Source organism: Neodiprion virginianus, chromosome 5, assembly GCF_021901495.1.
Source record: "Neodiprion virginianus isolate iyNeoVirg1 chromosome 5, iyNeoVirg1.1, whole genome shotgun sequence".
In the NCBI taxonomy this organism is placed as follows: domain Eukaryota; kingdom Metazoa; phylum Arthropoda; class Insecta; order Hymenoptera; family Diprionidae; genus Neodiprion; species Neodiprion virginianus.
In genome coordinates this window covers 19,075,897-19,096,464 of record NC_060881.1, presented here as the reverse complement: position 1 = coordinate 19,096,464, position 20,568 = coordinate 19,075,897, and the positions used below count along the sequence as shown (strand labels likewise).

Sequence of the window (20,568 nt, the reverse complement as noted above, 5' to 3'; positions counted from 1 at the left end):
AATAACGGCATAAAAGTTATGGAAGCTCGTATTATAATAAGTTACTTCAACTCTAAGAGTGAGCCTTATTTTGCGAATATTGTTAGATTAATTTGTTGAAAAAATCAAACTACCAGCTGCCGTGTGTTAAATATTTTTCCAAGTGCAATCAGCAAAAATTCAACTCATGTAGGATATTTCCTGGTTCACTTCTGAAGACTGCGGACTTGATTGTTAGTTTGGCAGCGTAGGGAATGAGAAAAAAATGAATTCAAAAATAAAATAATATGATAAAATGTCGTCTAGTAACTGCAAGTCAGGCATTCGTTCCATCTCGTTGTACGCTTGATGATAGTATTAATAATGATATTAAAATGTATGTGTGATGAATAGACTTGTGCTTCGACAGTTCGATATAATCTATCCGATATAGTATTATCGTAATAATAATCTGTCTTAATTTTTATAACAAATCTTCTTTGAATAATCACTGCACGTCTCTGTATTAGGTACAAGTTGTGTCGACGATTACCGATTATATCATGTTATTACATCTGTTTATAGGTAAATGTATTTGTATATAAATTGTATGATTATGCTGTATTTAAGAAATATTAGTAAGTAGTGGCTGACTTGCGATTTTGAGAACAATTCTTTCTCGGAAAGTCGGTAGTTCTTTACGGTGAAAAACGCCCTGCAATATGTCGTTTATGAAACTTCTTTTACATAACACTATTGTTGTATTTATAAATTATTCATGAATATGATTGGCGATCAGTTATTCATTTATTTATTTAATTTTTTATCACACTTTTTCCCGCAGAGAGAAATTCGCAGATGTTGCTATTGTTATTATTATTATTTTGAGTTCCAAAAGTTCATTTTGCTCTCTGCGATCTCTACAAGCCACGCCACTGGAAATGTTTTTTCTCCCATCATTGATCAATGCCAAAAGTTATCAGAATAAGTTGCAAAAATGAAAATAAAGTTTACAATACTTGGTTTCCTGCGATATTGAAGTCTGTTTTTTCCAAGCTATCATACTGTTCTTTCGTTTTTTCATTTGCAGTTTCTTTTTTTCACAACGCCCTGTTTAATCCAGACAATATATGTATAATACAATGAATAGATATTGAATAACTGAGCCCAACATTCATAAGCGATTGGTTGTTTTAATCTGGTGTTTCTTTTTTATCGTTTTGTTATAAATCTACCAGCACATAACACTATAATAAGTGATTCTGTATTTGAATGCATTGTACGTACGTACGTAAATATATATATACTTACAAACAAATTTCTAGCTCTTTCTTCGTACATTAACAATATTATTTTTAACACAATGATTGATATTTTTATATGACGTGTCTGCAGATATATATAACTGTTACTATAACTTACCTCAAATCTTTCATACATAATATTTATAATATTGTAAAAATAAATTCTGTACAGCCATTAATATAGGTATGTATAACGTGGAGGCAATAATAATCATCGATTAGTGAATCATTCAATAATAATAATAATAATAATAATAACAACAACAATAATAATAGTAGTAGTAGTAGTAGAATACTCTAAGGTTGCACACAACATTTGCACTTTAAATACAGGATCACATTCCAGTCCATTGCACCTTAAAAACTATCAATTTATACAGTTTCTTGTGTTGTTGTATTTATTACGTAATATAAATATTATATTTTCGTTACTGGGTAACAACTTGATTTACTTCTATCGCATGTATAGCAAACCTATATGTATACTTGCAATATATATTTATATGTATATGTTCTTCTTACTCGACATTATGTTGTATTTATACTAAAAGAATATAGACTCAAAATATGTTACATGTGTGTATGTATTGTTTTTGTTTTTTCCGTTTTCTTCTTTTTTCCAAAAACATTTAAAAAGATATAGGATTAAAATCATTCACGAATTTTCTTACATGTGATGATAGTATGCATGGATATATGTATCTACACGTATATTTTGTACGTTTCGCGAATACACGCACAAGTTTTGACTAAGTTTACTTTTTTTCCAAGTTATTTTGTCCGTCGTGAATTTACTCATCCTTTCATAAATTCGGTGAAATTTTCTCTGACATACAAATTTTGTTTGTACAGTTATTGGGTCTAATTACTTGATTTTTTTCTCTCTCTTTGTGTTCCAATACAACCCCGAGGACGAAAAGTGTGTATGAAACGTATAATTTTGAAAAACTGGTAAATAGAGGGCGGCTAGGTGGTCTAGTGGAGTAAGGCTCCGGTAAAGCATCGCTAGATACCAGGTTCGATTCCTGGCTCCGTCGTTAATTTTTCGAATTTACCAGTTTTTCAAAAATAATACGTTTCAACAATGAAAAATGCCTCGTGATTAATATTAATATTGATGATGCATATCCGCATTTCAATATTTGACGGTCATTGACTGTCTTACGAGCTTCGCATCAGAAGCGTAAGATTCCAAAATGTAAACACACTTACATTCTTACAAGTTGTGCTCGAAGAGGAAGAACACTTTCTATATTCACACGAAAAGTGTGTATACCTCCAAGGATATCATAAAAATACTGTATTCTTCGCTACCTTTTTTTCTTTTCGATTCCTCACTTGTACAAACCAAAAAAAGTCCGTCGTTTGCAAAATATTGCGAAAAAAGAAGAAAAACTTTTTTATAGCTTTTCTAGAAACGTACTCTACGTTTTTCTCGCGATTTCTCTTCATGGTTTCTCCATTCGTGATACTCTAACAATAAACTCGTATTCAAGAACACGGCGAAATTATGTGTAGATTTACGAACACGAGGAAATTTTGTGTGAATTTTAGAACACAGTAGGTTTTCCATTGTAAGAAGATTTATAGAAAGACTTCTTGCCTTTTTAACGATCATTTCTTCACCATTTTGATAAGTACGACAAATTCGATGATGTGTGGCATGTGTATTTGAAGTCTTTCGTATTTTATTTGAGTGCAGAAATCACGCGTTTGAGAACAACAGTAATTAATTAGATTCTGTAATAGAATTCTTTTTTCTCATATTATCTCTTTCTCTCTCATCATTCAATAACTGTTCCTTGAAACTTGTAAGATATTTTTTCTTCATTAGGAATAAAAACAATAATAACTTACACGTGTAGTAGCACGATTGGATAATAATTTTGGCACTAAGTATCATCAACAACCTTCTGTCTCTTATGATCGTCCCTGATAGCACCGATCGGTCCATCTTCGGTTAATCCTCTTTTGTTACGATTATCACTGACATCCCTGCCCTCGCTGCCATTCCGATCGCCACTTGCAGATGATTCAGGCTCGATATTGTGCTCGCTAAAGCAGTGAATCTGCAATTCAGCGACGGAGCGTATTGACACCGAGCAAATGTTGCACTTATACATTTGCCCAGATTCTTCAGTCCTTGAGTCGTCGCTGGGAGCTGGAGCTGGAATTCGTGATGGTCGATGCTGCCTCTCGATGATTCCGAAGTCAGTTTGCCGCTGCTGATTGAACTGTGGATTTGCGTGACGAATTTCACCCACAGGCTTCAACTCCTCACTAACTAGTATCGGCATGTGATATCCCCGCGATACTTCGCTCTCCGACATTCCTATTGGAGACGGATACTGGTGCATTGAATGCATTGGGATCGGCTCGCCCTCGTCGGATGAAGTGTCTCCCCCACTTGCGCCTTGGTTTGGAATCAAATCGGCATCCCACTGACCCATCTTACTCGGATCCTTTTCATAGAGTTTCTGCGCTAAGCTCTGAAATCAATTGAAAGCGCCGAAATTTAGTGCATATTTATAAAAAAACGAAAAAGATTTATTCACATCGATTCAAGTAGGATCACGTGACTTCAAATTACCAGAGATGACTTCAAAGGATTCGAATTATTTCAAAACACTATGAACTTAAAAAGATTAGCAGGACTTCAAATCTTAACTTGCTCATAACTGCAAATGACTTTAAATATCTTCATGTAATGGAAATAAAATTTAGAAGAGTAACAAGCTTCGTAATCTTCAATAGACTAAGTGAATGTAGACAACTTCAATTAAGTTCAAATGGCATCACATGATGTTAAAGAAAATTGGAAGCCTGTACATGATCTCCAGTAAGATCAAACGACTTTTCGCGATGAAAAGAAAATTCATGAGACTTGAAAGCCAGTTTTCAAAAGACCGTGTATGACGTCAAGTAAGTTCAAATGACTTCGAGCAATTTTCCATAACTTCGAGTGGACAGTAAATTCTACGAACCAATGACGGAGTCTTTACCGTTCTTGACGATTGTTTAATATCTCAATATCGTATAATCTCATATCATTTACCTGTAGACTAGTTAAACTATTATCACAGTCACTAGTATCGATGTCGTTTAGATTAATGCCGGATCTTTCCATTTCCGCGTAAGTACCGAACGGCAATTTTCCCAGGCACTCTAACTTCATGATGTGCATTTTACTTCGCAAATGCTTAGCGAGGTGTCCATGTATCCTGAAAGCAATCTTGCAGTCCGTACACTTGAACGGTCGAGGATTGCTCGTTGTAGCAGCGCCAAAAGTGGACGTCATGCTTACCTGAGTGCATAAAATTACAGATTAAATTTTTTTTACAACTAATTTGACAACAGGATCTTAATCAACTTGTGACTCCTCTTGAAGTATCCTCCACTGTGAATGAAAACAGAGATGGTACTCACTTTGTTGTGATGAGCAACCGAGCGCTCGTGCTTTGTGAGGTGGCCTTTGGTCCTGAACGATACAGCGCAACTCTCGCACCTGAAGGGCCGCTCAAAATAGTGAATATTGATATGTAGCCTGAGCTGACTCGGTTTGCTGAACACTTTGTTGCAGATTCCACACACGCTTCTACCATCTTCAGTCACGCTGTAACTAATTTCATAGACTCAGTTCTAAAATTGGTTGCGAGCAAGCACCGACATGGTCTGAGCAGTAACGGAAGAAATGAAACTAAGACAATAAAAAACTATGCTGCTCAATCAAATGACGAACTCACCTCACGTAATTTGGGGCAGGTCCACTTGACGGCTGCAAAAATTCAGCGTGAGGTTTCCCACTTCCACCTGGTGGTGACGGAGATCTAAATCCGGGCCCACCAACGACCATTTTTCGGGCCACGGAGTGCTTAATGCCTTCGGCCATGTTCTGCTTGGTCATGTCGACGTTCTGCTTAATCTCCGCACGCTCAGAATTCCTCGGATCAACAGCTATTTGCGACTTGTTTTGCACCTCCTGCGAATTAGCCCTGGAAATATCGTGCCCCGATGAAGATTTCACCTCGAAATTTGGCCTGGACTGTTGGTCTTGTGCCTGAGACAGCCTTATTTCTCTGCTTGGTTGGCTGACTTCCGAATTCGTATTAGACGACACGGATATTTCTTGGCTGTTCGAACTCCTTGGTTCGTGATTAGCCGGCTTGTACTCTTGACTAGGTAGCCTAAGCTCTTGATTCGGCAGCTTAAACTCTTGACTAGGCGAAGAAGTGACGCGAATCTCTCGACTCGGCGGCCGTAATTCCTGATGATGAGATCTTGGACTCTGGTTGCATTGAACCCTGGTTTCTCGACTCAGGGGCTTTGGATCCTGGCTAGGAGTGAAGCTGTCCCTCGGCCTCTCCACCTCGCTCATCATTTTCATTGCGTTGAACATCGAGCTCCTGTCTATCTCGCTCTTCACCTGTCCGTGGATAGATGACGCGTTTCGGTTCGTCATCTCCACGTTCAAATTTCGAGGTGACTGACGGTCCAAAGTTGGTGTACTTCGCCCCGGCAAGCTGCCTTTGTAAATGGTCGGAATGGGGCTTCCGCCTCTTCCGACTCGGTGGTCAAAACCGTCAGTTTCGCCCACCATCCGACCCGCGTTCTCCGTGTCCTTATAGGATGAATCGACCGCGTCAAAAGACCGCGTCTCAAGGTAAGCGTTGTTTTGGTAGACATCTTCATTGTAAGGAATTTTCATACAGTCTTGCTGCGTCTGCTTGTAAATACTTTTAATTCTCGACTCTAGTATGGTATGCTGCATCTTGCTGGGGTTCGTGTAAGTCACGGTGGACACCCCGTTTAGATCTAAATTCTTCGATCTGATTGTGTCCTGCTGCTTCAAGTATTGTATATTATCCTTCTCTGTGCAGTTGTTCTCGAGCTTTGAGCAGCACACTCGATACTGCAGTTTCATTTTACTGTCCATCACGTGTCTTTCGGTAAGATACGCCTGCAGCATGTGTCCTTTGGCCTCGGATTTCCACTCCTTACCCTGCACCGGAAGTCTTTCCATGGTCTGGACAATCGTCTGCATCAAAAGCTGCTCGGAGACCGGGGTCAGGATATCGGTAGGCTTGACTCGTTGGGGAATTGGAGAACTTATCGGGCCGAGTGTTTGTTTGGTCGTGAGGTCCATGGGCTGGTGAAAATTGATCTGTGAATCGGTAGCGTGAACCGACGAATCATCATTTACCTCCGCCGTATCGTTCCCGGACTTTTTGGAAGACTGTATTATCACACTGGTCCTTGATTTCTCGAGTACCGCACGACTCGAAGGGAAGTAATAACGGTGGGACAAATCACTCTGTATCACAGCCGCGGCTTGGCTGCTCAGCGGCGCTGAACTGTTCGTCGTTGTTACGACCGCCGTGCAAATTGTACTCTGGGAAAAGGTCAGGGTGTACGGATATGTCGTTGGCCTGCCTGACGGAAGCAGCCCCGGCAGTCGGTGCGTGCTGGGTTGAGACAAGCTCAGCAATCCCTGAACAGCGTCGTGTTCTTCGCTTCCGGATTCCTCGCTCTCCTCGCCGTCAGTCTCGTCCTCCTCTTCCGAGGATTCTTCACCGTTTCCTCCGCCCGCCGCCAATCTGGCAACCGCCTCCTTGTCGATGTTCTCATCGCACACCAACGTCGGAACTGGAACTACACCGAGTTCAACGCATTTTTTGTAGTGCGCTTTTGACTTCATGTGCTTCGTCAGGTTTCCCTTTGTTTTAAAACTGAAAAACCGAACAGTCCAATTTATTGTTAGATTTTGGTAAGGACTTCGATGAACTTTTGCACCGTGTGGCATACAAGGGGTTGACTACTCGAGTGAACTTCTTGAACCCAGAATTTCATGAATTTGCACAATTTTTTTTCATAAGTCTACAACTCACTTTAAACTATGGTCAACAATCAACTATGACGATCAACTACCATATGATGACATGTTTCATTTACCTAAAAGTGCAGTGCTTGCAGGTATATGGTCTGACATCGGTATGCGTTCTGATATGTTTCTTCAGCATCGATGGTTTCTTGCATCTGATGCCACATTCTTCACAGACGTACCTTCCTCGGCCTTGAATCATATTTAAGACAAAATTATAGGAGTTAGAGAATTTAGAACAGAAACACGGAACGTTTGCATAATCGGCGCTCGGACCTAACGATCGCTAAAACCTTCGTCAATGATACGTTAATAACATTTTTCGACAATTTTAAACTAGCTCCGAAAATTGGCTATATCTTTGTTTACTTTGACGGAGTAAAATGAATAATCAATTTACAGGACAATGGAAAATAAAAAGAAAATAAATAAAAATTACCATTAGGACGCATTATATGTCTACTTACAGATAAGAAGCACACAGCATCCCGATTAGGAAATGAAATGTTTTTTCATAAAATTTCATCAAATCGTTAGACTGATAACGAAAGACTACCGCCTATGAATGAAAGAATATGCCTACTGTGCTCACCTCTTCCTCTGACGTATATGTAATCTTCGTTGCTCTCGAAACCGCCGTCGAATATCTTGACCCGTTTAGCTTTTTCCTGAGTATCATTTTCGGAGTTGTTGTCCGAGCTTGCAGGGGTTGTAGGTCTTTGCGAGGAATGCGTTAAAATATCGTCGTGTTTCTTCGAGGCCGTGGTGTAGCTCATGGGCCGGCGTCTCGAGTCGTAATGGGCCAAGTCGAGGTCGAGTGGTGCCTCCTTGCATATTTTCCAGTTCGAGTACATAGACAGGCTGTGTTGTTGAGTAACGTACATCGGCTGAGGCCTGTTTAATGTGCAGTAAAATACCCGAGTCGAACATTTCAGCCCGAGGTAGGTGTACGCATGTCCGTTCAAATACAGTTGACCGTACGATTTCCTCGGCCTCGGTGTTTCCGGGCTTATCAGAGGCAACGTGTTCGCCGTTGGCGTTATACCGTGGTGTCGTTTTGGGGTAAAGGTACCAGGCTTAAGAGGCAGCGAAGTCGGCCTCAGAAATTTATTGTTGGTGTTACTCTCTTCAACTCCGGTTGCCTCTTCGTTGCTGATACTTGGTGAGTGCAGACTGTCCGCTGGTTTACTTTCACGACTAATAGCTAATAAATCACCATGTGAAGGTTTACTTGGCACTTCTGTATTGGAAGAATCTAGATTAACAGTTATAACCGGAGCATTTTGAAACTCGTGTTTTGACTTTATTCCGTTCATCGCTCCACAATTTTCCATTTGCAACGTCCTTGTCTTAACATCCTGTTGAACATTTCCCGGCAACTGTAACGCCGCTAATTTCGTACGGCCGTTTTCATGGGGCACCGTTTCGTATTTGAAAACCACGGGACTCTGTCTCACAGACTCGGCGGAGGACGATCGGCCCTGTTCAAATTCCGCACTGGCCCAGCTACTTGGCCTCTTTCTACTTTCGGTAAGATTTTTCGGCGAGTATCTAAGCTTCTGCATACTATCAGCGTCGTTTGGATATGTGAAAGTCTTTTCCGTCTTGCACGGACTTTTTTCAAACGAAAATTCCTTCCTCTCCCTCGGGCTCTCAGTACTACTCTTACTGTACTTGATCCCAGATTTCAAGTTGTAACGATCATGCTCCGATCTATGCGTATCGCCGCTGGGCACTCTGGACCTGAATTTATCCGGGGTAGATTCAATCTTGAGATTAGGAACTTTTGGGCTCATCAAACCGGACCGCAAATTATCACTACTCGGAGCCTTGAAGCAGAGTTTAAGCTCCTTGGCTGGACTGGCGAGGTCCAACGGCTGAGCGGGTGACGGCATTTGCATGTTGGAATGCGGTCCAGGTATACCCGGAATGTTGGGTGTATGAATTTTGACGGGACTGGCGAGATCCAGGGGTTGAGTAACGACGTGGAGTCCGGGGATACCGGGAATCACCTTGTACTCGGCCTCAGCACTGGGTACGTTGGCGGATATGTCGACCGAAGGTGTTCCGGACAAAGTGTGAGGACCAGGCATGCCAGGTACGTAAGGTATGATCTTACCGCCGTGCAAAATGCTAGCTATACCAGCCTGCGGCAAGGTTAGCGGATTGTAGGCCGTGATGTTCGTTAGGGGGTTGAGGTTCTGCTCTAAGTAACTATAACAGGATATCGTCGGCGCTATGTTAGGAGTTGATATGTTGGGTATGATAGGTGCCAATATCTTCGGTGTATTTGGCAGGGATATGGAACCGTTCGTTGTGCTGGCTGGAGTGCCGGGCGGTTTGTGAACCATGGTTCCGCCGGAGTGAAGTCCAGACCTAACCACTATCGAGGAAGTCTCCGAAGTTGCGCACTTGCCGTTAACCGAGTGCTGTTCACCAGGTGAATTCGTTTGACGGGGTTCTATCCTCATCGTTTTCGTCTCTCCGGTGTCGTTGAGTATCCTCACTTCGCCACCGAACATCTGGAGCGAGTTTGGTCTCGGATACTTGGACAGTTCCTCCAGCGACCTCAGTGTCGTTGGCGCGGATTCAGATCTCTGTTTCGTTGGCGGTACGTAGGGGTCGACTAATCTCGTGTTACCAAGAAGTGGACCCGGCGACGGGAGTGGCTGGAGGGTGTTGTAGTAGTCGGGTTTCATCTCGAACTCCGGGTCTTTTCTGTCGAGGTCAAGCTGAAATTCGGGTCGCCTCGGGCTAGGCGATCCTTTGCAGTAGTACCGCCTGTGGGCGTCAAGGTTGTCGGCGCTAGTATAAGAAATTTTACACGACGGGCAGACAAAGTTTTCACCATCCACACCATCGCAGTTCTGATGCGCCTTAGACTTCAAGAGAAGCTCCTTTATTATCGATGCTTCTTGCTGCTGCTGCTGCTGCTGGTGGTGATGATTCTGCGGCTGCTTACCATCCTTCTCGTGGGCGAAACTTTCGCTGTAGCACCGCTTCCTCGTCAAGTTTTCTTCCGCCGATGAGAGATTTAACGGTTGCTCAGTGTACTTTGGTTCCACCAAACTCTGCTGCCTTTGCATCAGCTTGTGAAGTAGTGGGTCTACCGCCTCCACGATTGCCTGATTGGCTGTTATTATTTTGTCTATGTGCTCCTGCAGCTGTTCAGCGTTCGGCTTCGAGTTCGTCGACGAATTCGTCGAGGAGTTCGACGAAACCGATGACGCTTCTACATCGTGGCTCACACTGTTTAAGGCCGTGTGAAATTTTGGCTTGTAAATTTTACCCGTTTTCACTGTCTTCACGCTCAACACTGAACTTGGCGTCGACGACGGTGGCGGAGGTGGTGTTCCTGTTCCGTTACTCGCGCTATCCGACAAGCTTATGTCAGAATCTTCTGAAACCTGTGAAAAGATTGTTTGATCAAAAGAATTTGATATTTAGATCAAAATCGTCTACCCTACTATAGTTCTTTTGCCGAAATACTCTATTTGAAAATTCATTACTCTAGTTTTAAACGGTGATAGACTGGAAATCAGAGAATACATACGTGTTCGCTGAATGTTGCGAAGTTTATATCGAAAACGGAATTTCTCGTATAATTCATTCTTCAGGTTCTAATCTGTAGGTGTATTATCGCTACCCCATTAGCGAGAATGAGTCAATGTTGGTACGAGTTGTTATATTAGTAATTCTGTTGGTATAATCCATTTTGTAATAGCAAAGATAAAGTATATTCCCAGAATGGTTGTGGGTATCAGTGACGCTCTGGCTTTGCAGGCTCAATATAGGATTTTATATCTTGACTGACACTCGCCAAACACCTGTGCTCAATTAGTGTTTATATCGATGGATACTACACTATCATTTGGATATCAGTAGACGTCGATACTACTTGTCTGATATTTTTGTTCCCTGAAACCTAATCGCAATTAGAAATCTTTTCGCGGGAGAGATTGGAAGCTGGAGATTTACGTATTAATGTACACAGAACATAATTTTCGTTAAAATGGAAAGCATAATAGATGCTTACTGTTGGGATCAGTTACTTTTAAAAATCTAGGAAATTTACTAGCAATGAGTGTGGCCAAATTGAACCATCATACAGACTGTTTTTCTCCTTTTTCGAGCCTTAGGGCCATTTTTAACTATCGTGATACGGCTATGGCTGTAATCTGACATCAGTAGTCGTACCTACGGATAGCCTTAATCATGGTACAGCGGATTCGGGAGATCGAGACTATTGCTGATGGCACACTCTGCCAGCGTTTGCTGAGGCGCGATTGATACCAGTATCGGTATACACTCCAATCGAGCGCATGTAGTTGATGGGTGACCGTTAAGGATAAGTGTTTAGCAAACCAGCGTCACAGATTCAAGCGATGCCTATCTCATTACAGAAAAAGGAAATTCGCAAGTCACACGTCACTAGTAAGAATTTAGCTTCCGGATGTTTGCTTGCATTTTGCGCAGAGAGACAACAGCTTCATTCGGATTTTAACATACAGTTTCAACTGGACGCCGTTTACTCGTTGAATTCCAGAAACTGTGGGACGTGTTTCAACGACTTTCCTGTGGTTTCTTATAATAGTTTCCGTTCAACGAGAGAAGTGGGTGTAATCGTATCAAACTTCGCCGTCAACGTGGTATAATACACGCAATTATAGCGCATTGTGTAATTACTACACATACTACAACGATATAGTTGAATTAACACTTCGAAATTGAGTCTTTGTATAGTGTGGCCAACTGTAATGGTTTCTGTGTATAATATCCGCTTTCACTGTGCATAAAAAACACTAGAAAACAAAATTGCCCTACAATATAAGTACAAAGGTCATATCGTAATGCCGACAATATCGACTTTCCTTTAGACAAAGTTTACAACGATCAGTACCAATATTTTGGATTGCCCTGTCTCTGTATACAGTAATGAAGAGACGTAAATATTCATACAATAGATCAAAAAGGTATCGTCGGTATAGAAATACAGAGTCGAAACCTTATTTTACTCAACAGCGTAGTGACAATTATAGTTGTGGTTGAAGCTATAGTATGTTGGGAAATATTTCTCCTGTTTGTGGAATTAAATTTACTGAACACTAAACGACAGCATGTTTTTTCCCCCATTTCAAAGAATTCTGAACTCTGCGACAGAGAATGACTAAGTCACAAACACTTGGAAACTTCGAAGGAATTCACCGGGTTTGAAAATAGTTAACGCGACGCAATTTAAACGTTTGCGTGATTTGAAGTAACATCGAACGACCATAAGTAATTTCACATAAGTTTAAACGATAAAGTGAATGACTACCTCATTAAAAATTACTGAAACATACAACCTGAAAACTTTTCCACACGCGGATTTTAAAAAGGTCAATTCTCGTGAAATGCAGGTTTGCTTGTGCAAAAAAATCATACAATTTTAACATTGACTCATTCAATAATCGAAACTAGCCAACATAAGTTTTTTGCTAGTTGGATCATCTTCATCAACGGACAGGAAATTTTGTGAACGGCTTTCACATCACTTGACGTTACTGTATAGAATTCGTAACGAATATATTGAATAGTTTCAACTGACTTCAGGGGAGTTAATCGACAAGACTTGACATGGATTCACCGACACGTTATTAAATCGACTCTGTATCTTTATAAGGTTTCACGGTTTTTAATGACTTCGTATCGCCGCAGATGAAAAATGACCGCATATACCATCTAGTGAGTTGAGAAGTTTGAAATGACTTCAACTTAATTGTAAGAACGTTACCGGAATTTCATTTTTCCCATAACTGTCAGCTTATTTAGAGAACTTCTGACAAATTGCACGTACCTGATTAAAAGCGAAAGATCATATTCCAAAATTTTTTAACTAGGAATTGTACACTTGGAATGAAAGTAACTTTGATTCGCCTTAAGACAGATGAAGTCTTTTAAGGTCATTTCGATTTATCAAGGTTTAGCGATAACTCTCAACGAAGATACCTGGTATAACAGTATATATGAGTATGTATTTGAGTTAGACCACACTAACCTTGCTAGAGTCTCCTCCTTCCATTTTAAGAGCATGGGCTCGAGATCTGCAGTGTTTATAGAGGTTCGATCTGGTCTTGAACGCGAACCCGCAGGGAACGCATGGATAGGGTCTCTCATTAGTATGAGCCCTAATGTGTTTCTGTAGTACGCTGGGTTTGGCACAGGACAATTTGCAGTACGGGCATACGTATCCACTCTTCCTGCCTTCGTTGGCTTCCCCCTCGGGCTCGGGGGCGGCCTCAGTCTTCGCTGCTGGTTCCTTCGCTGAATCCTCACCACCATCTTTCTCCCTACGATTACCAGGGATCCGGCTATCCGAGGTTGTTTCTCGCTTGGATTCCACCGGCGTCGCCTCTGTCGTCGCCATCTTCTTGAATTTCTTGTGCAAGTATTTAGGTTCGCCATCGTTGTTGTTGTTGTTATTATTATTGTTGTTGTTGTTATTCAACTGCGAGTCTGTCATTGCCACAGTATGAGTCTCTGTAACAACAAAACATGGAAGAAACAGCTCCATTAGAATCACTGTTAGAACATACTATTCTTTTTCAATAAATCACGATTCCGTATACTTCTGACAAATGTTAACGAGCAGACACAGACATTATGATCATTCTTATCTTCTTACGTAAAAGTATTCATCATCCATACACAGAAAAGAAAATCATTGCGTACCATTGAGGAGAGGAAGGCTCACTGCAGGAAAGGAATACAACAAGAGATAGTGAAGTTTTGCTACGTCTTACAGCTTCTAACGGTTACGGTCGGGTAAAATGACAATAATTCGTCAGCCCACAATGTTGATTTAGTTTCGTTTTCAGTCATGAAAACATAGTATACAGCTAGAAAAGAAGTAATTCAAATAAGAGTTGAGTATATGCATGACAGAGGTGACCTCGAAATAACTAACAGAACCCTCTAGGTGTAACGTAGTATGGACTACTATGTTAGATAAGGGGACAGAGTATCGTGACTTTGGAATGGTTTCAAGTTATCAGGTAATAAGCTGCTACTATCTACGAAGAATACTTACGGTAGTGTTCATTTTGCATGTGCGACAGATCATATATAATATAGATACGCATGCGGTTTAGAGAATTAAGACACATCGGAGATTATTTAACCTCTGTGCTCACTATGAGGAAGCAAGATAGAATAGTTGACGGTTCATGATGCTAGAAGTGATTTATCGCACAGGAAGTAGGCTGCACACTAATGTCTGGATGTCAATCGTATTCTGAGAAATTACAATAGTTATATGATAGTTTTAAGGAAAATGGAAATTAATGTACATATTCGTTGTATAGAGCTTTGGTTACATCCATTGTTATATATTCCTGATATCCACTTAATGGATGTGGATGAAAATTGTAACTCTGACTGCAACTACGAGAAACAAAATCCAAAGGTGGTAATCCATGTGAATGGTAATCTGTGTGTCATCACAGGGTATAAAATACGTGCATAAAATCGAATAACATACGTTTTGCAGAGATTGGTAAACATGCATTTTATTACAGTTATAAACGTGAACGGTGGGTGTTTATTTTTAAATATCGAACGATAACAAATTCGCTTCCTAAAATAATGATAGCCTTCGAATAAAATTTCACGATTACCTTAATATACAGGTTAATATTGCATGAGTTTTGTCGGAAGAGAAATCTGCTCTACCGACGCACACTACTCTCGGTAAGCACGAAAACGAAGCTACCGATGGCCCCCATTCAAGTCCGTTCAGCGGTGCCGAAACAGTTTCAAGATTTTCTGGGTAATATGAGTAGGTATTCAAAAATCATAACGCTTGATAATCGTTACCGATAATCAACGATTCTTTCACCGACTTGTTTTTTAAGAAAAACCACAGAATCTTACTCACTTGACTAAAAGTAAGCGTTGATTGACTAGAATTTGAAACGAGCATTGTGATTTACACAGTTTAAAACTTCCGAAGATTTTTCCAGCGCTGAACGATCTAGGGCGAAAAATACGGATAATTACGCGACCCATTTTACCGACTGTCAAACAGAATGTTAAAACGTTAAAAGATGAAGTGTGACATATTTCACGCTAGAAATTTTGTTCGCTTACGAATGTTTCACGATAACCGGTTGCATCTGTGTGCGTATACATAAAATGTTGAGTATACAACGAAGTAATTTGTCTATTATATGGTACCTGCTGCTCGTCTTTGGAGAAGTTATTCAACGCGTAACGACGTGGGATTTTGAATCCGAAAGGCCTTCGGCCACAAGGTGGAGGCGGGGAGACAGCCAGGCAGGATTCACCAGCGTGCGCGGTCTCGTTGGGCAATTTTGCCAATTCTTATAAATAGCTAGTACTAAAAATAGCGGGTAGTAGCGTTTTGGCGGCGCCGCGACTGGCGACAGTCGCCAGGGGCCCAGGACATGAGCGAGCCTAGCGCCTAGCAGCCCAACGTCGTCGCTTCGTCGCAGTTTTCATCGCGAGGCGCGCGGTTTTCTCGACCTGCGCACGCCTAGGAGGAGAACGGAGGGGGGCGGCGAGAAGAAGAAGAAGAAGAAGAAGAAGAGGAAGAAGATGACGAAGAAGAAGAAGAAAAAAAAGGAGAAGGAGGCACGGGCAGCCACGAAGTGAGAAATGAGAGAGATATACCGGGGCTGTTTACGATCCAGCCATTGAGAAAAGTGAGGTAGACTAATTTATTCCGACTTTGAATAACTTGAATTCTTTTACAACGGACAGGATTATACCTGATCCGATCCATTTTCCCTCTCTACTCTGTCTCGTGTTCTGCAGCACTCTTCGTTGTGATAAAATAGAGACATATAAGCCTAACAGCAATAGTTTTCTCTGTTTTTAATCACCCGACACACGGAAGATCCATTCGATTATTTATATTCTGAATCAACACGCGCACTGTATGGCGATGTTGATTGTTGTTACTATCCCCCTTTTTCTCAACTTTTCGCTATTCGTATCTGATCATCTTTTGTCTCACGGCTAGTTGACATTTATGTCATAGTTGGGGCTCACTGTTGAAAACCCACATCAGGGTCTCGGCGTCTCCGACATTCGTAGAAAGTCTCATTGTTAGATATAATCTCTTGATCCGAGACGCGAGAATTCAGATTCTTCTGTAAGTTTACACTGCTTGGTGACGAGCGATTTACGTGCTCTCCAATACAAGTAGTCGAGCTTTTTCCTGTGTTTTCCAATCGTTTCTACCACGGTTACTCCAACATTCCACTCTTAAGTACCATTACAGTTTACAAAGTTCAAATCCAAGCAAATTTGAAGTATTTATTCTCCTGTTGCTGTTATTACCGATCTCAGAGTATACAAAATATCGGTGAAGAATTTCAAGGAATTGAATTGTTCAAACGAATATCATAGGTAATGAAATGGATTTATTACTAATCCACGCTAAAAGAGATATTTTTGAATTTCAGTCGTTTCATGTGTTTCGTCATGAATGCTGAGAGGGTAATTTCCTTGAAACCGAACATGCACAATATGACGTGTTATGCAAACAACTTGTGCACTCTTGTAATTCACGGTAAGCAACTCAGTAGGTATGTATAAACTCGTTCGCGTGTTGAAGTTGACGAGGAAGGGCAGGGGACATTACAGTTGTATCGCCGTCGCCTTATCGACACAGAATATATACTAACTACATTAGCATGAGTAGGAGGAAGTGGAGGTGGAAGTAGAGGTGGAGGCGAGCAACAGTGAACATAAATTATTATACGGTGCTCTTCAACAGCAAAGACTCAGTTGACAACACGCAAATACTTCATCCCATACTATCTGCACGTTTATACCTAGAGATATGCATATCAACCGACCCATATATATTAACTATTATATAATACTCATTGGGTATTTACGCTCGTGTTATATGATATATAGCATTGCAGGTGTCTTCTTTTGTAAATAGTCACTGTGAAAAATAAAAATTGTATAACTACAGCAGATACGCACGTTTTTGTTTTCATTTTGTAGATGATTGAGAAGGTCATGATCAGCAGCCATTATTTTAAGTACCTAAAGCTGTTTGGAGGTCTTGAAATTGACGTTTTGTATGTTTTAGAAAAAGTCAACCAATATCTTTTCGATATCATTTTCAGAAAACGAGTCAAATTAGTATGATAATGCTCAACTTGATCGATGACCTCAGCAAGTTTCTTTTAACATGTTTTTCAAAAATCAAACTCCAGTTTAGAGCAAATAGTAATTTTACTGTCATTATTTTTTTGATACGAGATAAATGCAGGTTCACAAAAACCATCGATTAGCTTAAGAACAAATCTAATGCCTGTTTCAGTTTAGCATTTTTCAATTCATTGTTTTTTTCTATGCTCAAATTTTCAAAAGGAGAACCCTGAATTTCACGCTTAATTTTTTCAATCATGTTGTTTTTAAATTTGCAACCAAAAGACCGTAGTACGTGAAACTATTAGGTATTGCATTCTGCAGACAAGCAAAAAAAAAAAAAAGTCGTCACTCGCCAAGGTAGGGAAAATGAAACGGCGCCAACTTCACGAAGTGTAGGTGTAGGTATACGGATACTATAGAAGACACGATAATAAATTTCCCTGCTGTCATCATACGGTGTGAGCATAACAAAGCAACTCCCTCTTCTTCTTCTGACATTATACCTTTTTTCTCTTCTTCATTATTTCTTTTTCCTTTCTGACGCCCTCCTCCGATCCACCCACTTTTCCTGAACCTTACAACAACGTCAGTCTATATATATATATATAATATTGCAATAGCGAAAGTTACAAAGATTACGAAGGCGGCCATCGTTATTGATGCGGGTGTAATAATCCTATTATATTTATAATTGTGCGTCATCAGGCATCACATACGCCGTCCATTAAGGCATCTGTTCTCTCCCTCCTTGTCCTCCACCACCTCCGCAAGTCATTTTATTAGACACACAGGGAATCTTTATATTGAATTCAATATTTTTATCATCCTTGTACCCCTATTACCATTATCATTCTTCTCTCTCGGGTTTGCAGCCTGTTCTGCTCGTCATGCCGGATCGTCGAAATCATTTACATTTACTGAAGGTCTTACAGTGAAGTCATTTGAATTCATTTGATGAAATCACGAAGTATCATTTAAATTTTTCACTTCAAGTTATGAATTGACTTGAAGTTTTTCCAAGCTTTCGAAATGTCTTTACGTGCACATACCGGCAGATTGGGATCTGAAATACTTGATTTCAACAGTTCTCGATACAAGGTCCGTGAGATATAACAAAGTCCAGTACGAAGCTCGAAAATTGTGAAGAAAGGAACGATTCTTTGAAGGATACAAATCGTGATATTTGTCAGTCCCTTCCTGTATTTTTGATTTCGAAGTTAGTAACAACGATTCGTTACTTCTTAAAATATAAATTCATCAACAGAAAACCCTTTGTGCCCAGTTACCGTTACGACTATTTCTGCAATAATATTAACCCTCATGTTTCCAGTTTTCAGACACTCCCCAAGTATCCCATAATATTGTAATTGTAATCTCCGAAATGGAAGAATCTGTATTCGTCGTAATATGTATCAAAGTACGTAAATACTGCAGAAAATACGTAAGTTATATCCCTATAAAAGATCCATAATCCATAACATAGCGTCTCCATTTCTCAGTGCATTCGTTGAATCTGCCGCGCCGTTCTGGCGGTGGTAAGCTCACGGGGAAGGGGGGATCGTTATAAGCTTACATACTGCGTAAAGCTTCGACACACATGCCCATTATCAACCCGAAAGAAAGACCGAACGGATATGCATTTACCCTCGTTTTTTCAAATGGTCTGAAATCGTGATATAAGGATGTCTGATGTTTCTATTTATCTTTTTTCATCCTGCTCACTGTGTGTATGCAGATTATGTGCGTATGATATGAATCACGCACGCAATTACGAGGGTCGTTATATTAGAACGCATCATCTGTCACACTGATCAATTATCGCTGCTGTCTTCTTGCATGTTTGTTATTTGTATGAAAATGTATGGGATTTCATCGAACGATGATAATTGTAATCATTTAATCGTAATGGCACGTGTGAGCCTTGACCGGTGTATCGTAGTGTTTGAACTGTTTGCTCATTTTTCCCGTACAATTTTCTCTTCGTTTATCGTAGAATTTATTTTTATCGTAAAAAGTGCACGCGGTGACTTCGTTATTATGGTAGTCATTCTGTTTGTTTCATCATTGAGTATGTTTGTTACTCTTTTTTTCCAATGTCGATGTAGCATTTTACATCGTAATCGTTCTATCATTTTTATGGTCATTGTTCAATATCGTTCTGGTTCAATTTTTCATCTTATTATATAGTTTCTCCTTTTCTCGTTTACTTCAATTTGTTCTTCTAACAGGAACTCATAGTAGTTATACACACATGGAAAAATTGTCGACAGTGGAAAATTAGTTGAAGTGAAGAAGACAGTGAAGAATTATCAGTTTAAGATATTTATGGGAAAAATCACCTAATCGAGTTATAATCAGAAGAATTTGATCAAAAATTTGGACTCAAAAAGCTAAGCGTGCTAACAATTGCACAAAAGGTATTAATTTGATAACAAAAGAAAAAGAACTTTAGATAAATCCAGATTACAAAATGTCATAATATTCTGCGAGAAAAAAAAAGGAGAACAAGGAAAAGAATTGAACATTATTCGGATTCGGAGAAGCGACGCAAAAACGAAATGGAATGAGGGATCAATTAGCGCGTTCCACATTCTGACCCGACCTACAATGCATAATAAATCGCAATTTGTAAATTATTCACGTGTGGTAGTTTTAACGTTACACCTACGTCCAACCCTATTTGATGATTTCTGTGTCCATTCAGCTGTACCATGAAAAGAGCGTACGAATGTGATATACGAGTACAATAAACATCGCGAAGTGAATTGACTGGATGCTCTGTTCTCGTATGACGGGGTGAAGGAGAAGGAGGAGAACAACGGATCGCATTGCAAGTTGTAAGTGCGTTGCACAGTCGGCACAGATGTGCAGCACAACTCGGTGTTTGTGCACATTGTGTACAGACACACGTATTATATCCGCTGTTAGAGAATCCCGGACTATGACGAATGAGTCACGAACACTCGGCGGCGGTCCCCGACTCTGAGACTCACTTCATGCCGAAGCAACTCACCGACCGCAGGAGGCTGAGAGAACCAGATGCAGTTGGACGAACCCTGATCAACATTCAGTAGATGCGCCATTTGTTGTCACTGTACCAATTGTAGCCAGATATAAAAAAATTCTGTGTTCATCGATTTGATTTGCAACCTCTTTTATTAATCAAGTCACAACTGAAATTCGACATTGGGCAAGCTTTGTAGAGAAGCTTTTAAATACTTGGTATACTTTACTATTGGATAATCAATGTTTACT

The 20,568-nt window shown here is 40.4% G+C and overlaps 1 protein-coding gene across 3 annotated transcripts in view; it reads right to left on the bottom strand.

Annotated features, from left to right (window-relative positions):
* Positions 1 to 2,527: 2,527 nt before the first annotated feature.
* The window catches only part of LOC124306413 (uncharacterized), a 35,770-nt gene continuing 17,729 nt past the window's right edge, over positions 2,528 to 20,568 (bottom strand). For 2 of the 3 annotated variants that reach the window (XM_046767100.1, XM_046767102.1), the window contains exons 2-8: positions 13,178 to 13,659; positions 7,733 to 10,547; positions 7,212 to 7,332; positions 5,006 to 6,988; positions 4,689 to 4,881; positions 4,318 to 4,566; positions 2,528 to 3,751 (exon numbers count right to left, since the gene is read on the bottom strand). In XM_046767100.1, coding sequence (XP_046623056.1) covers positions 3,155 to 3,751; positions 4,318 to 4,566; positions 4,689 to 4,881; positions 5,006 to 6,988; positions 7,212 to 7,332; positions 7,733 to 10,547; positions 13,178 to 13,659 — 6,440 coding nt within the window. In that variant the 3' untranslated portion in view covers positions 2,528 to 3,154. The remainder of the gene's footprint in view (positions 3,752 to 4,317; positions 4,567 to 4,688; positions 4,882 to 5,005; positions 6,989 to 7,211; positions 7,333 to 7,732; positions 10,548 to 13,177; positions 13,660 to 20,568) is intronic. The other variant, XM_046767101.1, reaches the window with a different exon arrangement.